This window comes from Pristiophorus japonicus, chromosome 20 (assembly GCF_044704955.1).
Source record: "Pristiophorus japonicus isolate sPriJap1 chromosome 20, sPriJap1.hap1, whole genome shotgun sequence".
Classification (NCBI taxonomy): Eukaryota; Metazoa; Chordata; class Chondrichthyes; family Pristiophoridae; genus Pristiophorus; species Pristiophorus japonicus.
The window spans coordinates 7551202-7574036 of record NC_091996.1 but is presented as its reverse complement, the minus strand read 5'-3'; the positions used below and the strand labels follow the sequence as shown (position 1 = coordinate 7574036).

Sequence of the window (22835 nt, the reverse complement as noted above, 5' to 3'; positions counted from 1 at the left end):
TGTCGTTTAAAATTTTCCCAATCTTCTAGTTTCCCACGAACCTTAGCCACCTTATACGCATTGGTTTTTAATTTGATACTCTCCTTTATTTTCTTGGTTATCCACGGCTGGTTATCCCTACTCTTACCACCCTTTTTCACTGGAATATATTTTTGTTGAGCACTATGAAAGAGCTCCTTGAAAGTCCTCCACTGTTCCTCAATTGTGCCACCGTTTAGTCTGTATTCCCAGTCTACTTTAGCCAACTCTGCCCTCATCCCACTGTAGTCCCTTTTGTTTAAGCATAGTACGCTCGTTTGAGACACTACTTCCTCACCCTCAATCTGTATTACAAATTCAACCATACTGTGATCACTCATTCCGAGAGGATCTTTTACTAGAAGATCGTTTATTATTCCTGTCTCATTACACAGGACCAGATCTAAGATAGCTTGCTCCCTTGTAGGTTCTGTAACATACTGTTCTCAGAAACAATCCCGTATGCATTCTATGAATTCCTCCTCAAGGCTACCCCGTACGATTTGATTTGACCAATCGATATGTAGGTTAAAATCCCCCATGATTGCTGCCGTTCCTTTTTCACATGTCTCCATTATTCCCTTGATTATTGCCCGCCCCACCGTGAAGTTATTATTTGGGGGCCTATAAACTACGCCCACCAGTGACTTTTTCCCCTTACTATCTCTAATCTCCACCCATAATGATTCAACATTTTGTTCATTGGAGCCAATATCGTCTCTCACAACTACCCTGATATCATCCTTTATTAACAGAGCTACCCCACCTCCTTTCCCTTCTTGTCTATCTTTCCGAATTGTCAGATACCCCTGTATGTTTAATTACCAGTCTTGGCCACCCTGCAACCACGTTTCAGTAATGGCCACCAAATCATACCCATTTGGAATGATTTGTGCCGTCAACTCATTTACTTTGTTTCGAATGCTGCGTGCGTTTAGGTAAAGTGTTTTAATACTAGTTTTTAAACCATGATTTTTAGTTTTGACCCCTCCTGCAGCCCCTTTATATTCATACGTATTGTCCCTTCCTATCACCTTGTGGTTTACACTTACCCCAGTGCTACTCTGCTCTGTCTTGTCTTCTGAAAATCCATATGTACAAAGTCCACCCCATTCACTGCTTAATTAATTAAGCATGACTTGTGTCATGTTTGTAACTACAATGTAATACCACTGTATTACTGTAAACACTCAACTTAGATGCACACCTTGACCACAGGGGGTGAACTTGTGGGAGACACTCCTTACCTGATCACATAGGTATATAAAGGGAGGTCCCACACAGGGTCATCACTTCTGGAGTCCTGTAATAAAGAGTTAAGGTCACAGAGTGGCCTTGTCCCTGGAATGTGCCTCGTGTGGTTTCATGCTGTAGAGTAAGGACTTTACATTTTGCTCTTCACAAATCCATTCTGAATGGCCTCTCTAAATGTTCATTAATTTCATTCCACAAAATGGATTAGCAGTTTACTCACACGAGATAAGACTAATTTCCTGGCTTATTCCCCCTTCTTTAGGGGCCTGGATAGAGTGGATAGGAAGGACCTATTCCCTTTAGCAGAGGGGTCAATAACCAGGGGGCATAGATTTAAAGTAATTGGTAGGAGGTTTAGAGGGGATTTGAGGAGAATTTTCTTCACCCAGAGGGTGGTGAGGGTCTGGAACACACTGCCTGAAAGGCTGGTGGAGGCTGAAACCCTTACCACATTTAAAGAATACTTGGATGTGCACCTGAAATGCCGTAACCTACAGGGGCTACGGACCAAGAGCTGGAAAGTGGGATTAGGTTGGATAGCTCTTTGTCGGATGGCACGGACACGATGGGCCGAATGGCTGCCTCCCGCACTGTAAATTTCTATGAACAATATTTGCCATTCTGCAGTTCTTTGTTACAATTCCTAAGATTTTTGGAAAATTATGGTACGTATCTCTGCTACCTCCTCCCCAACCTCCTTCAGTATTCTGGGATGCAGCCCTTTGAGCCTCATCATTTATACAATGGTTTGTGGGAGGAGTCCAGACTGATGGTGAGTTTCTTGTGATGTAGGTAGCTAATGATCATAAGTGTCTCCTCGCCACTTTTTATTGGTTTAAAAACTATAAATTTGCCAGTAATACTGTACTGTTGGAGTGTATAATAGCATATATATAGGAGCATGAGTGCTAGTGATGGGGAGTTCAGTTTCTTTGGTTACCCACTGTTGCCATTAACCTTATTTTGAATAAATGGCACCAATATGCTGTAGTGAAAATGACACTTAAGCCAACTTGCTTTAAAGCGTGATGTACTTAATTGACCAGTTCAAATTTCTCATGCTGCTACCACAGCAGCGACAGATCTGTAACCATCAGCACTTCACTCTAGTGTTCCCAGTTCAAAACAATGTCTTCAGATACAACACAAGTTTAAACGGGCAGAATGTATAATTTTGGGTGTTTTCACAGTGAACTCAGTCTGCACATCTCGCGCACTAACCGTTGCATTTTACTGAAATCCGAGTTAATCTATTCCGCGGTGCCCTCTGGTGGTGTAAATTTTACTCCCATGTAATCGTTTACGGATATATTGGTCTTGTGTACAAATATGGACAATGTAATGCAAGAAGTGGTGTTACTTCATTTACAAGCAAAGGGAAACCAGAACATTTCTGCTTGTGTCAGTCCACCGACACATAAACTGAAGAAGCAAGACTGTACTTGCAACTCCACTTAAGTCTGATGGAAATTCAATACAACAGCGATGCAAGTATTCAGCCAAACAATTAGAATCAATTAAGGGAATGAAGACTAAAATGCCAGTATTAATCTGCTTGTTGTCTGCAGTGGACAGTATTTTTATATATTTCGAATTTAAAAAAAGGGTGACTAAGAGCACTCTCCCATCTCCCATATCCCCACCAACCAGTTTGAAGACAGGAAATGTGTGCCTTGTGCTTGGCAGGGTGACTTTCACCTGTGCACCTGGCCGCAGTGTTTAACGTGAGAAGATGAAATCCACAAGAGGGCTCTTGGCCCCAGCTATCTCAGCAGCAAGAGTTAAAATCAAACCCCACAGCATAGAGGCCAGTGAGCCCATCGAGCCGATGAAAGAGCTATCTAATTAGTACCTCTCCCCTGCCCTTTCCCCGCAACCCTGCAAATCTTTCCTTTTCAGGTATTTATCCAATTCCCTTTTGAAAGTTGCTACTGAATCTGTTTCAGCCGCCCTTTCAGGTAGTGCATTCCAGATCAACGTAACTTGCCGTGTTTTTTTTTAAACTTCTCTCACATGCCCACAAATACCCCGAACAAAACTTGCAACCAATGTCAAATCAATAACTTCACTAAATATTTAGCAGGAAGTGAGCAGAGTTCTTTTTTAATGGAGATAAGAACATAAGAAATAGGAACAGGAGTAGACCATACGGCCCCTTGAGCCTGCTCTGCCATTCAATAAGATCATGGCTGATCTGATCATGGACTCAGCTCCACTTCCCTGCCTGCTCCCCATAATCCCTTATCCCCTTATCGTTTAAGAAACTGTCTATTTCTGTCTTAAATTTATTCAATGTCCAATGTACTTTTGCAATGTTGGGCAGAGTTAATCCCCTATTTCTATGACCTGCACTTTATACTATATTAATCTGCGTAGATTTCTGAAAATTACATAATTCCTATCTAAGGATTCTGTTTAATTCCAAAGAATACTTTCCAGTTTAAAAACACTTTTTTTAAGCTCCTCTCCTCTTTCTCTCCATTAATAATCTTCCCAAGTGCAATCCAATCCCAGGCCTCGAGTTCATCAACCAGCCGCAAGGGGGTGCACATGTATAAGAACATAAAAAAGGAGCAGGCCATTTGGCCCCTTAAGCCTGCTCCGCCATTCAGTAACATCATAGCTGATCTGATCTTGGCCTCAACTCCACTTCCCCGCCTGCTCCCCTGTCGTTCAAAAATCTATCCATCTCCACCTTAAAAATATTCAATGACCCAGCCTCCACAGCTCTCTGAGGTAGAGAATTTCAAAGATTCACAATCCTCTGAAAGAAGAAATTCCTCCATCTTAAATGGCGGCCCCTTATTTTGAAACTATGTCCCCTAGTTCTAGATTCCCTTATGAGGGGAAACATCCTCTCTGCATCTACCCTGTCAAGCCCCCTCATAATCTTACACGTTTCAATAAGATCACCCCTCATTCTTCTAAACTCCAATGAGTACAGGCCCAACCTGCTCAACCTTTCTTCAAAAGACAACCCCTTCATCTCAGGAATCAACCTCATGAACCTTCTCTGAACTGCCTCCAATGCAAGTATATCCCTCCTTAAATAACTCCTCATTTTCATTTAACTCCTTGATCTTGGCCTAATGGAAACATAGTCTGGTTAGGGAATTGATGTAATAGATTCTCTTTTCACCAATCTATTAATTCAGTGCATCAGTTCATTGCAGTACTGATGGAGTGCTGCATTATCAAAGTCGCCGGCTTTTAGATGAGCCTTTAACCCAAGGCCTTGTCTGCCTGTTCTAATGGTTCAGGTGAATGTCAAAGATCCCATGCCATTATTCGAAGGAGAGCAGGGAGTTCTCCCACTGTCATGACCAACATTCCTCAACAAACTCCCATCAGACAACAATTATCTGGTCATTTATTTCCCTGTTCTTTGTGAGAACTTTCACACAGAACGGTTGCTGTCTATACCTGCAGAACAGCAATCACTGCCCGATGTAATTCATTGTACTTGGGTTTTTCTGAGACACGATGAGGCGTTACATAAATGCAAGTCTTTGACTCGGTATTCTCAAAATGAGAGCTGTCATTGAGAGTGTAAACTCTCTTGCTGTTGAAGCCAGGAATGCGCTTTTGAGGTTTTTTTTCTACAGTATGGTAATACTGCGTACTTTTTTCATTTCCAGACAGTAATTTAAGGCTGTTTGTGAGCAGAGATGGAACAACAGCACTCAGTGGCATTCAGCTGGGAAACAGGTAGGTTTCATAAATCGCCTGTTCAGTGAACCGCAGCCAGAGTAGTCCTGTACAGTTACCTTAATTTAACCTCGACCCCAGATTAATTAGTGTTGGATCTTCTAAAATGCTACTTTGGCACTTAAAAATAAATAAATAAATAAATAAATAAACCCCATTGAGGTTTGTCTTGTATTGTGCGGTTGGGCCCTTTCAATCTTCAGCTTGTCTTTCTCCTATTTGCACAGGGGAATGCTTTAGAGTAAGATCTTTAACCCTTTAAATCCACAAGTATTTTAATGCAATATAGCGACTTCTCTACCTGGCAATCCTCTAATCGAAGTTTTGTTTAGCAGTATCTAGGTGAACAGCACCTCATAAGGGAAGCATTTCCTCTGTGCCAGCTATACTGAAATTATAAACACATTCTTTATAAAAACATTGAAGATTTTACACAGAAGAAATTATCCATCGCCTACTGTCAAATTCTGTATGATAATGCTCCTGTGAATGGCCTTGGGATTTTTTTTTATTATGTTAAAGGTGCTAAATATATGCCTATAGTTGTTGCTGTTCATTCAGCCAACTAATCTTCCACAACGATACAAAGTTTAATCCTCATTTAAAGGTTTTCTTTCTTATCACATCCAATCTGGGGAAAATGTCATTTAGTAGCCTTGAACCTAAAACAAGGTATGCAGCAAATGTATTGCACAATCTCCAGAAAGCGAAAAGATAAAAGTTGAGAGAATCTCTCGACCAAGGCTGTTTGCCATCTGTGCATCAGCCACACCAGCCCTGCAAATGAATTTAGAAACCAAATCCAACTGAGATTTGCTATAGATCATATAATCGGTCCATGCTGTATTCAAATGTTTGTTTGTGATTGTGCATTTTCTCATGTTATTTGATTATGCTCAAGCATTGGAATGGCCTGAGTATTTCCGCAGAGTGGGTATTCTGTGCTGAGTAACAAACGCTGTTCCCTTTCTCCGCAGGGTGTCTGCAGGTGTCTTTGAGCCTGTTGTTATCGAGAGCCGCTGAGGAGGCTTGTGAGCCACTCTGCACCTACTAACCACTTTCCATTCAAGCTCCTTGCCTACCGCACACATCTAGTCTTATCATCAGGTCACGCCACCCACCTACACAGCTGGACTGAAGGAGGAGGGTGGCTATTTCTAACCGACAACCCCAAGAATTGGCAGACGTTGATTCTGACGGCATTGGAGTAATAGGGAACTGGGTGGGTGGATCTCCATCCCTTTCTGTCGCCAAACCTACTGAACCAATACAGATACTGGGATTTAATTTTAGATAAATAATTGTTGTGATGTTGAAATTTTATTTCAAAAATCCTTTTGAAACACACCACTCAAAACCATTTGGCTCTGAGCCGGTTAAAAAGGTGTCAATTTTTCTGAGATGCTGTGGCATTGTTGTTTCCTGGTAAACCAGAGCATGTTTAAAAGATGCTCTCTCTCCATTCCTGAACCATTTATAGACCAGGGCAGAAAATTACACGTTGCCCTATGAATCTTTGACTGTAGAGTCAAGAAAAATGTACTTTTAAATGCTTTTAAAGATTTTATTGTGTTTAGGCCCAAGTATCGAAGTTTGCCCTGCGTGTGCAGGGATCACTGGTTTGTTTTAGACGGCTGAAATTGATCATGATTTTGGTCACAATAAAAGCACACACGTTTTTCATTGACTTATTAAAAAAAAAAAAATTCCAATACCATAATTTCTGATAGCGGAATCTGCCGTCAAGAAACAGTGGGGTCATTGTGTTGCAACGATAAAGCAAGGTGATCTGATGTCAAATGAAACAGTGGCCATTCCAGTTCCAATTCAATGAATCAACAATGACGCCATCAGGGGACACATCAGATATGGTGATGTCTTTGCACTGAGTATTTGAGTACCTGTTGGGTGTTGGATTTCTCCTGAAATGAAGTAATAGGATGATTTTCTTTTTGGTCCATTTGTGACTTTATTCATGTTCTCCGATGCTTCCTACACAAGTCAGGGACTTGGCAACTTCATGCACATTCTTTTGAAATAACGTACGTTACGGGAAGCATATTTCTTTATAGGCAGGGAGCAGGTTCGTTCATCTTCATTAAAAATCATTTTATTTTTTAATCTGTGCTTCAGAAGAAAAATCAAAACATGTGTGTGTTTTAACCTGTACTACCTGAACACTTACTAAAAGGATCACGGCTGGCTTTAAATGTTCAAGGAAAATAATAAAGTCAAGCGGTGTGCTGTTGCAGTAACAATAACCTAGTCAGAAATTATCCAAAAGGGAAAATGTATTCTGTGTGCTCTGCTCCCCACCTGCAGAGATTGGTGACATGTTGCTGAACCAGGCATTGGATGACTCAATAACACCACCTAATTGTACCCAACTACCCCGAACAGTAGTGGGGAAGCCCTGCCCTTGCAGGCCTTCTGATGTTTCCTCACTGCTAAATTACATTCTCAGTGCAGGCTGCTGATTCAAAAATTGGGATAACCTTCGGTGTCCATTGGTAAGTGTCCTTTAGTACAGGCTTTTCCTGCTTTGAAACATGGTTCCTGTAAACCTTCAGGGTAGAAAATGTTTTCTTCCAGAATCGTTTCTGGGACAATAGTGTAGAATTTACTGCCCCATTGATCGGAGGGATAAGTTAAAGAAGTGCCACGGATTTTTGCTACACAGCATTAATAAGTGTGTGATTTTCGTACAGTGCTGTACTATTGCAGCACTTCATTCTTGCCAGTGGCAGCAGCTAGTGATGAGAATTAAGTGCTCCAGCATTACAGTACTCTGCACTTCATCCACTGCTTTTCGCTGGTCGGTCAGACTGCCAGTGTGTATTCTGATTGTCCAGATCTTGGACCTTCCGGTCCTGCGCCACTTTGCTGCGAGCAGCATCTGTCGCCGCTGATGGAACACATGACTCCAATCATTCACGCCTAGAAGCTGTTGCTCTTAGTGATGTCATTTCCTGTTCCTGTCTTCTGAATGTCCTGGCATTGGTTAGCTATGCACTTTGAAGACTTACACATTTCCTACACTATCCGTGTCGTCTAGCTATTGCATGCCACTTGTGAATATTGTGGCTCAGTTTGACGTACTGTGAACGGTTAACTTGTACACTATCTGTATCTGTGGTATATTGAGGCCTAAAACACAAGGCTGTAATGAATCTAATCTCCTGATTTTTGTACTGTTTTAATAACTCTTGTGTGACAACTAGTGTAAGGAAAACTCTTTGCTTAAGTTATATTTTGAATGCAGAGTCAAAATTAACACTTTACCTGCTGGGACATACTTCAGTCACACGGGTTCACAAATGACTAAACTCACCTACTTCAAGCCCCCAGAAGTCTGCATATTTGTTTAAAAAATCTTTCTGGGGCATTTGTTCAGCCACAACAGTAAAGTGCAAGGTGTTTGAAGCAGTAAAAGATCTCCCATATGGTCAGGCTGTATATAAATGGAAGGTGTTTTCTTTAATTATGGTGAATTGTGTAATCCATTGTTGGCGCTGGGATGTGGAAACCCAGTGTTCCTGCCGAGCCCCCCCCCCTCCCCCACCCCAAGGATCAGGATAGCACGGCTCGCTGCAGAGTAAAGCTGGCCTTGTTGCCATTTTTTCCATTTTTCCACAACTCTCTGACCTCTGGGATTGAGAATTGGCACCAAATGAGAGCATTCTTGTACTGTGGGCACATGTCCGCGAGGAACAGCGTTGTGATTACCCAAATTCATTGCTGAACAGACCCTTACAGCCAGCACACACACACGGTTTTCATTCCACCAGACTGCGCTGAATTCAAACTCTTGGGTTCATCTTAGTAGGTAAAAGAAACTGATTTTGGTATTTGTGCCAAGGCTTATTTAATATCTCTATTAATTGGATCCTGAAAGCACATGCTTGCACCCTTTTTGAATTTGCGTAAAGTTAGTTTCTCCATTTTTTTTGTGGACCCCCCACCCCACTCTCATATTTTGCTGAGAGGACACTTTCTCAGCTTGCATCCACTGCAGCTTCGGGCTAGTCCCCTGCTACAGCTGGTGTCTGTCCAAAACCCTCACAGGAAGGTCAAGTACAGTGAAGCCAGGCACTTGCGTGTATTCTTCCTTGTTAAGAAGTAGTAACATTCTGCTATATTGTGTGTGGCGCGGGGGCGGTACTGCCACAGGATTTCATCTGAGCACAGAAGCGTGTTGTGCAAGTACACTCCACACACATTATACAATATAGTAAAAAAAAACTATAGATTTGATACCCAGTGATTTTTCTACAAGTAAACTATCCACTAGGTGGAATGCTGCCCTTATTGACAGAAAATTATAGTGAATAAAACATATTTTCCAGTTTACTTAATCAAAAAATGTAGTTGTGTTTTGATTTTGTAGATTTTATTTGTAAAAATGATCACCAACATCAACGACCAGTATACTGAATAATGCTTATCAACTGAACAGTCTGTGCCCCCCCCCCCCCCCCATTGTTCCAATAATTGATTGATCTCCCCATCTCTCTACTCTGTTTGATTTTCTGCATTGTGGTACTTGACTGTATAGGTCTAAAACCGATATCCATGTCTGTTTTTTTTTAAAAAACAACATAAAAACAGCCGTTGAATGTTGAATTGACATAGTGTAGCGCATATTCATTACAGCCAGTCAGCTCAGTGAGTTAGCGTATCATGCAGGGATTTCTATGACAAATTTCTGCTGTAGCTTAACTCCATGTGCATCAGAGAGATCACGCACATGTCTGTGTATAAATGCACGCGTCCCGTCTTGATTCTTTTATCAAGAGAAGTTCATAAACTTTTCAAGAGGTGTTGAAAAGCAGATGTTTTCAGCATCTGCAAGAACCAGCAGATCAAGGGTTAAAATTGACTATCGTTTTTTTAATTGCGTTTTAATAACATTTGATTATTGGGAGATCAAGGTGTTCAGTTAATCAAAGTTTAAAGCAAATTCCATTTGAACTGTTTTCTAATGAGATCCCTTTTTTTCTAGCAGTTTTTCCAGTTTTGCTGTTTTAGGAGGTGGGATCACACATTGCTGCTGATCTCACTGACTGAGAGAGCTTCAGTTTGTACAGTGCTTTAATTGCGGGATTTGCAAACTAAAATTGTCACTAACTCTGAGCTCCACTTGTGGTGTGGCGTGCTGCCGCCATCGAAAGAGCCCATTTTATTCAACCAAAGCAAAAAGGCGTTGGTAACCGAGACTTGGTGCAGCAGTCTTTTAATTCCTCCTTTTCTTTCCCCTCGTATCCCAATTTAATTTTCTCCTGCTTTTCCCTGGTTGAGAAGCTGGTAGGTAACCTACTACCCAGCCTCTTCCTTGACCTTTATACCTTTTCCCTGTGTGGACATTGGAATATCGCCCCATTCACCATTGCCACCTCCGATGTTCTTTCCTAAGCAGTACAGTGGTCTTGCAACCTGGGGAGTGAAGGGAGTGGACTGAAAAGACGGTCTCCGCACCTGCAGGTCTCAAGACCGTGAGAAACCAGTAACTAAGGGGAAGGCGGCGCATTTTAGTTACGACTAAATTGTAACACGCGAGGCTTCTTGTCAATAACGAGACTGCACCGCGCCAAGAAACTTGAGTTCCCAAAAGACCACTATTGAGATGAAAGAACCTTGCTGCTGTGGGGCACGGTCCGTGAGTTCGCTTCCCTCGATCATTTATAAAGTTACTGTATTAGCCGTTAATCCATCTCGGAGCTCAGGTGCACAGCTATTTTTCCAACTCGGATTTAATTGCTTCTTTTTGCCAATCAAATATTGATCACTGATTTTTTTTTTAAGTATTTGGTGATTGCTTTTATTTGTAAAACTGTCCAATATTGACCACTGTTGTAGGAGCTGTGTGTTTTTTTTAGTTTTTTGCCATGTATCTCAGTGCTTGCAACCAGCAGGCTGGTTGCGTGCTGTTCCGTTGCCATGGTGAGAGGATAACCCATAAGCATGGGCACCTCCCAATGTGACATTAGAAAATGTGTGTTTAGAATATTACACTTTGGTGTCAATCGTGTTTCTGATTTTCTTTTGTAAACGGCAGCATTTTTTTTTGGTATTACAGTGTATGAGAATTTTTACTGGACTGTTGTAACCTCTGACTAAAGACATTTGCATGATGGGGTGCCGTCTAGCCACACTGACAAAGGCAGACTCTGCCCAGTTAGGATAAAGACATTGCGGTGCCCCCTGTTTTTAGTGCCCATGGTATGTATATCCGCAGCGGACCAGGAAAATATTGCTAAACGTGACGAGGATTTTCTAGATCACCACCTCAGGATGTTGCAGCAACAGTTGAATGCAGTCACTCCTGGATGTTGAAATGGGTGTTGAGTGACTGCAGTCAATTGCACCAGTTATGTGAAGCCTACAGTGTGTTCATTTTATAATGGGTAAATCAATTAAAGTTACAGTGCACTGTGCAGTCATCCAACTAAAATTATTGTGTATCCTTGTTTGGATTGGGGAGGGATGGGAAGGTCAAACTATGTAAGCTATAAATGATATTTAAACCAAATCAAACCCAAAGCCATTAACCCCTTTGGTCCTTTTTAATTTTGCAGTTACTGTCCCTGTTTCCTCCCACTTCCAGGAGAGGCTGATTTAATGAGCAGCAGAAAGTCTGGTTAGGGTGCGTTTCCATTGCACAAAGGAGACCTGTAGGGCTGTCTGTTGAGAGTGCCTGAATTTGCAGAATCTCCGCTTGAATCTTTTTTTTACTGGCGACTAAAATCTGCCATAGAACCAGACATGAACACGTGCTTCATTCCAAAGATTTATTTTGATTGTCATTTGATTCAAACTAATTCTGAATGACAGCTGTGTCTCTGTGTGTGGGGCTCTGTGTTTTTGTGACTTTGGGCCCTGGTCTAAACTGAAAAGCAGATGTGTTTGAGTTGAGATTCTGCAACTTCATTAGCACAGAAGGAATGAAAGTGATCATAGATGGAACAAAAATAATTCAGAAAGAGACCAGAGTTAAATCCAAGCAAAAAGGCAGGCAGTTTCCTGTGCTTTTCTTGTGGAAAAGCATATTGCCAAAGCCATCCTAGCTAACAGTGAACTGGATAACTCGAATAACTAGTTTGCTCGCTCTCTTAAAATGACAGTGCTGGACACTCCACTTTCCAAACCAAGCAGGAAGTCACTGAAATCCGCTGTGCACTGCAGAGCGACTGCTGCTGATTGTGTGTTCTGGAGGCTCATTGGCTGTTTAAAGGAGTAGTGTAGGTTCACTGAATGCTAGAGTCAGGTGTAAACTCTGCGACAGGTTTATTCCAATCCTGGTTATCGATTGGACTACTTTATATATTACCGAATATCAATGTACTTTTAATTGCTTCTTTGGTGAATTGTTGTCTGTGCCTGCGTTTCCTTTTGAGATTTCCCTACTGTATATGGGAGCAGCTGGGAACCTTGGACGTTCTAACTAGCAAGCGGCATCACCTCAAAATCTGAAAGTGTTTAATACTCATTTATAGCAGTTTTTAAAATCGCCAGCTCATTAAATACCAGTAGCATATGGGATTGCTGAAGACGGCAGCACACCCTATACCTGACCAGGTAGCACATTCAGTAGATTGATTATTAATGATCCGAAACAACTCCTTTAAGCAGCTGCATTCGGGCAAATGACGTGTGGCTATCTGGCACTCCACTTGTCTTAAGTAAATCTGGATATTTCTGAAAGGGATTTGGAGCTATGCATTGAGAGTCTCTAGGCACTTCAATAGATGGATTTAACATTTTCTGAAATGACCAAGCTCTCAACTGAAGTTAAATGATAACAAAAGATTTTTATGATTTTGTTAAAGACAAAGGTGTTACAGAATGTATTCCGAATGATATATTTAGACACTTATTTTTGTGATCCTATGGAGGTGGGTGTACAGGTTTCTTAAAAAAAAAGCCCAGAGGATGTGGAATTTATAGAAATGTTTATCAGCTGGAATATTGTATAACATTTAGATTTGTTTAGAATGCACAATGTACTGTAATTGGTTAAAAGATATTTGTATGAAGGTTATTTGTTTCATATTTTAAAGTGTAACTATAGGAGCAGTATCATGTAATACTGTCTGTTATCTGGGAAATAAATGATATTGGGTACCTGTATTAACAATAAAACTGTTATTTTGTGTTTAGCATAAAGAATTTTATTTTTAAAAAAATGCAGTTGACTGGGTTTTTATCTGGTTCATTGCCTCTCCCCAGGAGATCACATGGCTGGGATGGGGAGAGCATCAATTGTGAAACACACAAGGTATCAATTGTGTGGGACAGGCTGGGTGGACCAGAGGTTTTTTTCCTGTCTGCCATTGTCCATATGTTTGTATTTTTATAAGAACATTAGAAATAGGAGCAGGAGTAGGCCATTTGGCCCCTCGAGCCTGCTCTGCCATTCAAAAAGATCATGGCTGATCTGATCTTGGCCTCAACTCCACTTCCCTGCCCGCTCCCCATAACACTTACTGTCCTATAGTTCAAAAATCTGAATATCTCCGCCTTGAATATATTCAATGACTCCGCCTTCATAGCTCTCTGGAGTAGAGAATTCCAAAGATTCCCTGAGAAGAAATTCCTCCTCATCTCCGTCTTAAATGGGCAACCCCTTATTTTTAAACTATGCCCCCTAGTTCTAGATTTCTCCCACAAGGGGAAACATCCTCTCAGCATCTACCCTGTCAAGCCCCCTCAGAATCTTGTATGTTTCAATAAGATCACCTCTCATTCTTCTAAACTCTTGCTTAACCTTTTCTCATAAGACAACCCTTTCCTCTTGGGAATCAACCGAGTGAACCTTCTCTGAACTGCCTCCAATGCAAATATATCCTTCCTTAAATAAGGACAACTTTCTCACCTTTCGTGTTTCCAGAGACACCCGCTACTTTCTATCGCCTTGCCCAAGTGGTCGTTCTTTATGTGCGAGGCTACAAGGTGCCTTTTGGCTGGCTGTTCATCTGCAGGATAGCACCACAGACAATGCAATGTCCACATTTTACCAGCCAGGGACACTGAATGGTATTCCACAGTGCAAACCCGGGCGAATTTCCTCGATTCTCTGTCCCAGGGCACAATTATCAGCTCTGAAGATTGTCTGAGATTGGCTAGTTCCGCACAGATGATAAGTTCAATCCAACGACCTTCCTAGTCTGTATACTTTAGTAGCACACCAGCTCGTACATGAGCTAGTGGCCGTGCCTAGATAGCGAGTGTTGATGGGCCACACTACCGTCAAATTCTTCAAATCAAAGCTCCAATACTGTTCTCATAGAATGATAGGAGGCCATGCAGCCCATCCTGCCTGTGCCGGCTCTTTGAAAGAGCTATCCAAATCTCCTCCTCCCCCACCCCCCTGCTCTTTCCACATAGCCCAGCAAATGTTTATAGAATTATTTTTTAAATTTCTACATTGAAAGTTCTCACGCTGCCGTGGTGGGGTTTAAACTAATTCTCTGGACTATTCGTCCAGGCCTCTGGATTACTGGTCAAGTAACATATCCATTGCACTTTTGTACTCTTTACAAAAATTGAATTAAAATTCTCAAACTGCTAGAGTGGGATTTGAACACGCCCTCTGTTAAATTACTAGTCCAGTAACTTAACCACTACACTACCATACCCTATCCCCCTCTGAGAGAGTGAGTATTTAAAGGGGGTCCCCGGGAGCGTGTCGGTATTTACAGGGGAGGGCGGGATCCCCAGGAGCGTGTTGGTATTTTCAGGGGGTCCCCGGGAGTGTGTCGGTATTTACAGGGGAGGGCGGGATCCCCAGGAGCGTGTTGGTATTTTCAGGGGGTCCCCGGGAGTGTGTCGGTATTTACAGGGGAGGGGGAGATCTCCAGGAGCGCGTCGGTATTTACAGGGGGTCCCCGGGAGCGCGTCGGTATTTACATCACTCCTCGAGCAGAAACAATCGTGAACTGCTATTTTACTGTCTCTGCCTCTGTTCCCCTCTTTCAGTCCATGGGAAAACATTTCCTTGGAACAGACTTTGATTTGTTTTGAGGGTGTGAAAAATGCAAAACATTGAAGAGCAGTTTTGAAAAATAGCTCAACTACAAAATTAAACTTGTACAGATACTGTTTATACACATAACATGCCTCAGTACAAAGTGTGAAAAATGAAATTGTGCATTTTACAGCAAATACTTGCTGTAGGTGTCCAGCACGGATTGTCGATCAGGGTAACCTATAATCTGGGATGTTGATGTTTCCTCCGCTTTCTTCCTTTCCTCTCCGCACAGGCATAGCACAAACTGCACCAGATATTTTCCTTGGGAATGATTTCAATGCCGTTTGGAGTTCTGACCGGATTGAGTGCGCATAAACCTGAGAAAATAACCAGAGAGGTTTCAGATTCCTCACTCCAATGTTCCCATTAACAAGCACTTGTGCATTGGGGGAGGGACTTAGAGATTCTACTAACAACTTAAAAAAAACACATCCATGTGCACTGTAAGGAAAGCACATTGTTTGGGACCACCCTGATAATTTTAGCAACAAGGTTCACCAGTATTTAACCTTAAATAGACTGGATTGGTTTACACTCTCGCCTTTAAGATAAAGAAATAACTGCACATCTTCAGGACTTCCCAAACGGTTTCACAGCCAATAAAGCACTTTTTTGAAGTGTAGTCACTGTTGTAATGTAGGAAATGTGGCAGCCAATTTGCGACAGCAAGCTCCCACAAACAGCAGTGTGATAAATGACCAGTTCATCTGTTTGATGATGTTGAGGGATAAATGTTGGGCCCGGGACATCGAGAGAATTCCCCTTGCTTTTTTGATGAGGTGAATGGGGCCTTTGCTTTCACGTCTCATCAGAAAAACGGCCCCTCCGACAGTGCGGCGCTCCCTCAGTACTGCCCCTCCGACAGTGCGGCGCTTCCTCAGTACTGCCCCTCCGACAGTGCGGCGCTCCCTCAGTACTGCCCCTCCGACAGTGCGGCGCTCCCTCAGTACTGCCCCTCCGACAGTGCGGCGCTCCCTCAGTACTGCCCCTCCGACAGTGCGGCGCTCCCTCAGTACTGCCCCTCCGACAGTGCGGCGCTCCCTCAGTACTGCCCCTCCGACAGTGCGGCGCTCCCTCAGTACTGCCCCTCCGACAGTGCGGCGCTCCCTCAGTACTGCCCCTCTGACAGTGCAGCGCTCCCTCAATACTGCACAGGGAGTGTCGGCCTGGTTTATATGCTCAAGTCTCGGAGGCGAGAGTGCTACGCACTGAGCCAAGCTAATGTCTTAAAGTTCAGTAAGTAGTCCCAGTCACACATCACCTTCTGTTTGCTGATCTGCATTGGCTCCTGGTTTCCCGAACACCTTATTTTAAATTCTCATCCTCGTGTTTAAATACCTTAATGGCCTCGCCCCCCCCCCCCCCCCCCCATCTCTCTAACCTTTGCAGCCCTACAAACCCACATCCAACTGTGGATCTAACTCTGGCCTCTTGTGCATCCACCAACCCTGCAGCCCCTTTTCCCACCGTTTGCTCCACCATTTATATGCATACCTTCAGTGACCTAGGCCCACGTTCTGTATTTCCCGCCCCCTAAGCCTCTCCACCACCCTTCTGTAAGACACTCCATAAATTCCACCCTTTTTGACCAAGCTTTTGGTCACTCCCATTACTCTGTCCTTTATTTTGGTGCCCATATTTTGTAACGTTGCCTGTGAGTGAACCTTGGGACTTTTTTTTTTCTACGTTAAAGGTGCTGTTTAAGTACCAGTTGTTGTTAACCCACCAAACATGAAGTAGGCCGTGACCGTTATGCTGAAGACTATTAAGATGATGGTTCCTGGGCCCACGTCCTGAGGTCTGCAGCTGTTGGGACAGGCACATGGGCTGTCAACAGAAATCTGTAACACGTTGGGATTCCCTGGATCTCGCGCCAGAACCACCGAGCGACTGGAGCTGCAGTTATACCGGGCCACTGTACGCAGCGGGCTGCTGTGTGATGCTGCAACAGAAGGAAAGGATCAGTGTGTGTAAGATCTTGGAGGGAATAAAAACAACACCTTGCATTCATACAGTGCCTTTAAAACAGACAACCACTCCAAGGCGTTTCACAGGAGCGTTAGCAAGCAAAATGTTATACGAGCCATGTAAGGAGATGTTAGAACAGGAGACGTAAAGCTTGGTCAAAGAGGGAAGTTTTAAGGAGGGTCTTGAAGGAGGAGAGACAAGTGGTGGTTTAAGGAGGGAATTCCAGAGCGGGGTCTAAGCATTCTTTCTATCTTGTTGCACTTTATTGATAATATTATGGAGGATGTTTCTTTGAAACTTTCTCTGGTTCCTCTTAAACTGCAATTTCTCTCTGTTCCAACATCCATTCTCCTGTGAAGTTCCTTGGGATGTTTTACTACATCAAAGATGCTAAATTAATGCAAGTTGTTATCCTTGGACTCATTGGACTGTCTCCCCACAATAAATCTTTCCCAGGAACTCAATACCCCTGAGTTCCTTCAGTTATCCCATTACTCCTCCAATTCACGGTGTAGCCCTTCATATGCCAACCAGTGCACGTTCATTTAGGAACATCAGAAACCAGAGGGAGCCATTCAGCCCCTCCAGTCTTTCACCTTTCCTGGTCTGTTCAACTCTGATTGAAGTCTTGGCCCTTCACTTAGAGCATAAGAAATAGGAGCAGGAGTAGGCTATTTGGCCCCTCGAGCCTGCTCTGCCGTTCAATAACACCATAGCTGATCTTGACCAACTCCACTTCCCCGCCCACTCCCCATAATCCTTGACTTGCTTATCGATCAAAAATGTGTCTATCTCCACCTTAAATATATTCAATGACGCAGCCTCCACACCTCACTGGGGCAGAGAATTCCAAAGATTCAAACCCTCTGAAAGAATAATTTCCTCCTCATCTCCGTTTTAAATGGGCGACCCCTTATTCTGAAACTATGCCCCCTGGTTCTAGATTCCCCCACGAGGGGAAACATTCTCTCTGCATCTGCCCTGTCGAGCCGCCTCATAATCTTATACATTTAATAAGATCATGTCTCATTCTTCTAAATTCCAATGAGTATAGGCTCAACCTTTCTTCATAAGACAACCCCTTCATCTCAGGAATCAACCGAGTGAACCTTCTCTGAACTGCCTCCAATGCAAGTATATCCCTCCTTAAATAAGGAGACCAAAACTGTACGCAGTACTCCAGGTGTGGTCACACCAACGCCCTGTACAGTTGTAGCAGGACTTCCCTACTTTTATACTCCATCCCCCTTGCAATAAAGACCAACATTCCATTTGCCTTTCTGATTACTTGCTGTACCTGCATACTAACATTTTGTGTTTCATGTTCAAGGACCCCCAGATCCCTCTGTACCGCAGCATTTTGTAATCTCAAGTATCTAAAAGAAAATTGAGGCGCATTCTTACCAGTGTAGGTGACAGTGAGTGCTTTTGAACTGTTGTCATAGCTGAACTCATTGTCCTTGTGTCTTCCAAAGTTGAGAAACTCCACGATCTTCCCGGTCGGGGTCTGGTACTCGATAATCAAACAAACAGCCACGTCCAGGCACTCGTGGGCAAACTCGACAGGTTCACTAAACGGGCGACAAGGACTAAACGAGTACAGGATATCGGGATCCGATTCCTCGCCTGAACTGCTCAAATGTTTGTCCCTCTCCAGAAATCCATCCGAGTCTCCCAATGCGGCCAGATTGATCACCCCTGATCCGTCATTCATTATACATTTGCAGGGGTTCATTTTAATGCATTCTGTTTTCTGGGAGGAAGAGGCAGAAGTCCATAATATTGCCAGCAGGCATATCCAGCTGAGAGTTCCAGCACTCAGCATCCTGGAGAGGAATTCCTCACACTGAATCCATGTTTGAATATCATCAGAGTGAGAAGTGTACTTGGAGTCGGCAACTAAAGGAACACTGTGTGCAGTTGCTCATTGGTGCTGAAGTCACAGTTGCTGAGTTAATTCATGGGGGTGGGGGTGGGCGGGAAGGTAGCACAAGCCCTCTTGGCTGATTGGTCAACCCCTTTTACTGTCCCTTACATTGGCTCCTGCTTGAGCAACGACTCGATCTTAAAATTCTCATCCTTGCTTTCAAATCCCTCCATGGCCTCGCCCCTTCCTATCTCTGTAACCTCCTCCAGCCCCACAACCCCCCGAGATCTCTGCACTCCTCCAATTCTGGCCTCTTGCACATCCCTAATTTCAATCGCCCCACCATCGGTGGCCGTGCCTTCAGCTGCCTGGGCCCTAAGCTCCGGAACTCCCTCCCTAAACCTCTCCTACACTCCTCCTTTAAGGCTCTCCTTAAAACCTCCTATGACCAAGGTTTTGGTCATCTGCCCTAATATCTAAATTATGTGGCTCGGTGTCAAATTTTGTTTGATAACGTCCCTGTGAAGTGTCTTGGGACGTTTTACTATGTTAAAGACTATATAAATACAAGTTGGTGTAGGTGTTGTCACAAAACAAAACCAGCACTGTGACCTCCTCCTGCAAAGTCAGTGTTTTGGCTCTATTTAACCCAGGAAACAAGGCTGAAACAATCCTGTCCTACTCAAGACCAACAACAAAAGAGAGTGTCCATATCCATACTTCCATTTCCAAGCTTTATTTTGTTGCTGTTCACCTATGCTAATCGGTTTAGAGTAATTGTGGAAAGAGACCAGAAAATATTGAAGGCAAAAATGCTAATTTCAGTGATTTATGAAGGGACCGAGCACAGGCAGATTGGATAGGCAGTAACAGAGCAATGGAGGGCATTCAGCAAAGTGATAGTCCAGATACAATCTAGGCATATTCGTTTGATGGGAAAATATAGAGCATCCAAAGCTAATGTGCCCTGGATGACAAAGCAAATAGAAGTTAAAATAAAACAGAAAAAGGCGGCTTATGACAAATATCAGGAGCAAGATTCAGTTAATAACCAGGAAAATTATGGAAAATACAGGAGGGAATTGAAAAAGTTTTTAAGGGAGGCAAAGAAAGGTTAGGAGAAAAGATTAGCAGGCAACATTAAATTGAACCCTAAAATATTTTATAAAGTGTAAGAGGTTAGCTAAAGTGGAAGAGGTTAGCTAGGGAAAAAGTTAGGCCTATTAAGGACCCAAAGGGACATTTTCATGTGGAAGCAGAGGACATGGCTAAAGTATTAAATGGATACTTTGCATCTGTCTTCACAAAGGAAGCGGGTGAGGGGAATGTTACACTAAAAGAGGAGAGGGAAATTATGGACAGGATAGTAATAGATAGAGAAGTTGTACTAAAAAGGTTAGTATTGCTGAAAGTTGGGAAGTCCCCTGACTGGGATGGAATGCATCCTACATTGCTGAAAGAAGTAAAGGGTAGAAACAGCAGAGACATTGGTCACAATCCTTCAATCTTCATTGGATTCAGAAGTAGTGCTGAAGGTTTGCTAATGTTATTCCTCTATTCAAGAAAGGGGAGAGGTATAAACCAGGAAACTACAGGCCAGTCAGCCTGACATGGTGATGGGGAAGTTATTGGAAACCATTTGGAAAGGCATGGGTTAATCAAGGAGAGCCAGCATGGATTTGTTAACGCCAAATTGTGTCTGACTAACTTGATTGAATTCTTTGATGACGTAACTGAGAAGGTTGATCAAGGTACAAAAGCAAAATACTGTGAATGCTGGAATCTGGAATAAAAACAGAAAATGCTGGAAATCTCAGCAGGTCAGGCAGCATCTGTGGAGAGGAAGCAGAGTTAATGTTTCAGGTTCTGACGAAGGGTCATATATTCCGTTCAGATATCCACACTTCCTCTCCACAAATGTTGCCTGACCTGCTGAGATTTCCAGCATAGATTGATCAAGGTAGTGCTGTAGATGTTGTAAATATAGACTTTCAGAAGGCATTCGACAAAGTGCCACACAGGAAGCTTGTTAAGAAGATGGCAGCCCATGGAATTAAGGGGAAAGTGATGGTATGAACACGGAATTGACTCAGTGACAGGACGTGGAGGGTGATGGCGGATGGATGTTTTTCAGACTGGGCAGTGTTTCCAGTAGTGTTCCCCAAGGGTCAGTTTTGGGTCCATTACAATTTAAAATTTTTATAAACAACCTAGACTCAGGTGTAGGGAGCAGCATTAGAAAGTTTGCAGATGATACGAAACTTGCCAACGTAACAGACAGTGATGAGGATAATTGTAGACTTCAGGATGACATAAACAAGATGGTGACATGGGCAGAAGCATAGTCCTTGGAGTTCATTGTGGAGAAGTGTGAAATGATGCACTTTGGGAGGGCTAATATGAAAAGACAGTAGACTATAAATGGCACAATTTGGAAAAATGTAGATGAGCAGTGAGATCTTAGTGTCCAGATAACATAAATTTTTAAAGGTGGCAGGGCAAGTTGATAAGGTGGTTAAAAAAGCACATGGGTTACTTGAGTTTATAAATATAGGTATAGACTATAAAAGCAGAGAGATCATGCTCGAACTTTATAAATCACTGGTTCGGCCTCAGCTGGAGTATTGTGGACAGTTCTGAGCACCGCACTTCTGAAAAGTCATGAAGGCTTTAGAAACGGTGCATAGAAATTTTACCAGGATGTTACCAGGGATGAGGGAGGTTGGAAAAGTTAGGACTGTTCTCCTTGGAACAGGGAAGATTAAGAGGTGACCTAATAGAGGTTTTCAAGATGATGAGAGGTTTCGATAGAATAGAGGAAATCTATTCGCTCTGGTGAATGGGTCAATAACCAGAGGTGATGGATTTAAAACCATTCGCAAAAGATGTAGAGGGGAGATGATAAGAATTTTATCATTTAGAGTTGTCTGGATCGGAAACACTCAACCTGAAAAGGTAGTGGAAGCTGATTCCACAAATAATTTTAAACAGAAGTTGGACGGGTACGTGAGGACAAGGAACTTACAGAGTTACAGACATAAAGCGGGGATGTGGGACTGAGCACCACTGCTCTTTCAAAGAGCCAGCACAGGCACGACGGGCTGAATATGAAATCTTTCTTCATATGTCCGTCCTGCCATCCTGGGAATCAGTCTGGTGAACCTTCGCTGCACTCCCTCAATAGCAAGAATGTCCTTCCTCAGATTAGGAGACCAAAACTGAACACAATATTCAAGGTGTGGCCTCACCAAGGCCCTGTACAACTGCAGTAAGACCTCGCTGCTCCTATACTCAAATCCTCTCGCTATGAAGACCAACATGCCATTTGCCTTCTTGACCGCCTGCTGTACCTGCATGCCAACTTTCAATGACTGATGTACCATAAAAACCCTCGTTGCACCTCCCCTTTTCCTAATCTGTCACCATTCAGATAATATTCTGCCTCCCTGTTTTTGCCACCGAAGTGGATAACCTCACATTTATCCACATTATACTGCATCTGCCATGCATTTGCCCACTCACCTAACCTGTCCAAGTCACCCTGCAGTCTCTTAGCATCCTCCTCACAGCTCACACTGCCACCCAGCTTAGTGTCATCTGCAAACTTGGAGATATTACATTCGTACAAATCATTAATGTATATTGTAAATAGTTGGGGGCCCAGCACTGAACCTTGCGGTACACCACTGTTAATACAGATTCTTTTTTCCTCAATCTGTTTCAGCGAATACACTGACACGAACACCTTGCCTTTTCTGTAAAGGACCTTTATTGAAGATTCTCCGGCCGGGTCTTGTCAAGACAAAGGGACACACTCAATCAGAGCCTGTTTACCTTCCTCTGGACAAGCCCCCTTTACAGTGCGAAAAGCACAGTAATTATACATTTTCAAAACAGAACACATTTGATTAGCACTTGGTCTATCCAATCCCTTTCTGCCTCCCCCCCCCCCGAGTACGTCCAATGGCAGACAAGGAAGTCTCCCAATTAGGG

General features: G+C 43.0%; 1 protein-coding gene and 1 long non-coding RNA gene across 3 annotated transcripts in view; one reads left to right on the top strand and one right to left on the bottom strand.

Annotated features, from left to right (window-relative positions):
• Window positions 1-13132, top strand: part of eeig1b (estrogen-induced osteoclastogenesis regulator 1b) — a 136839-nt gene extending 123707 nt beyond the window's left edge. For both annotated transcript variants that reach the window (XM_070863724.1, XM_070863723.1), the window contains exons 10-11: window positions 4911-4980; window positions 5958-13132. In XM_070863724.1, coding sequence (XP_070719825.1) covers window positions 4911-4980; window positions 5958-6003 — 116 coding nt within the window. In that variant the 3' untranslated portion in view covers window positions 6004-13132. The remainder of the gene's footprint in view (window positions 1-4910; window positions 4981-5957) is intronic.
• Window positions 13133-15088: 1956 nt separating this feature from the next.
• LOC139233150 (uncharacterized) lies at window positions 15089-18562 on the bottom strand. The gene is made up of 3 exons (XR_011588143.1): window positions 18380-18562; window positions 16734-16949; window positions 15089-15324 (listed from the first exon to the last, which is right to left on the bottom strand). It is a non-coding gene; the product is annotated as an uncharacterized lncRNA (long non-coding RNA).
• Window positions 18563-22835: the final 4273 nt, after the last annotated feature.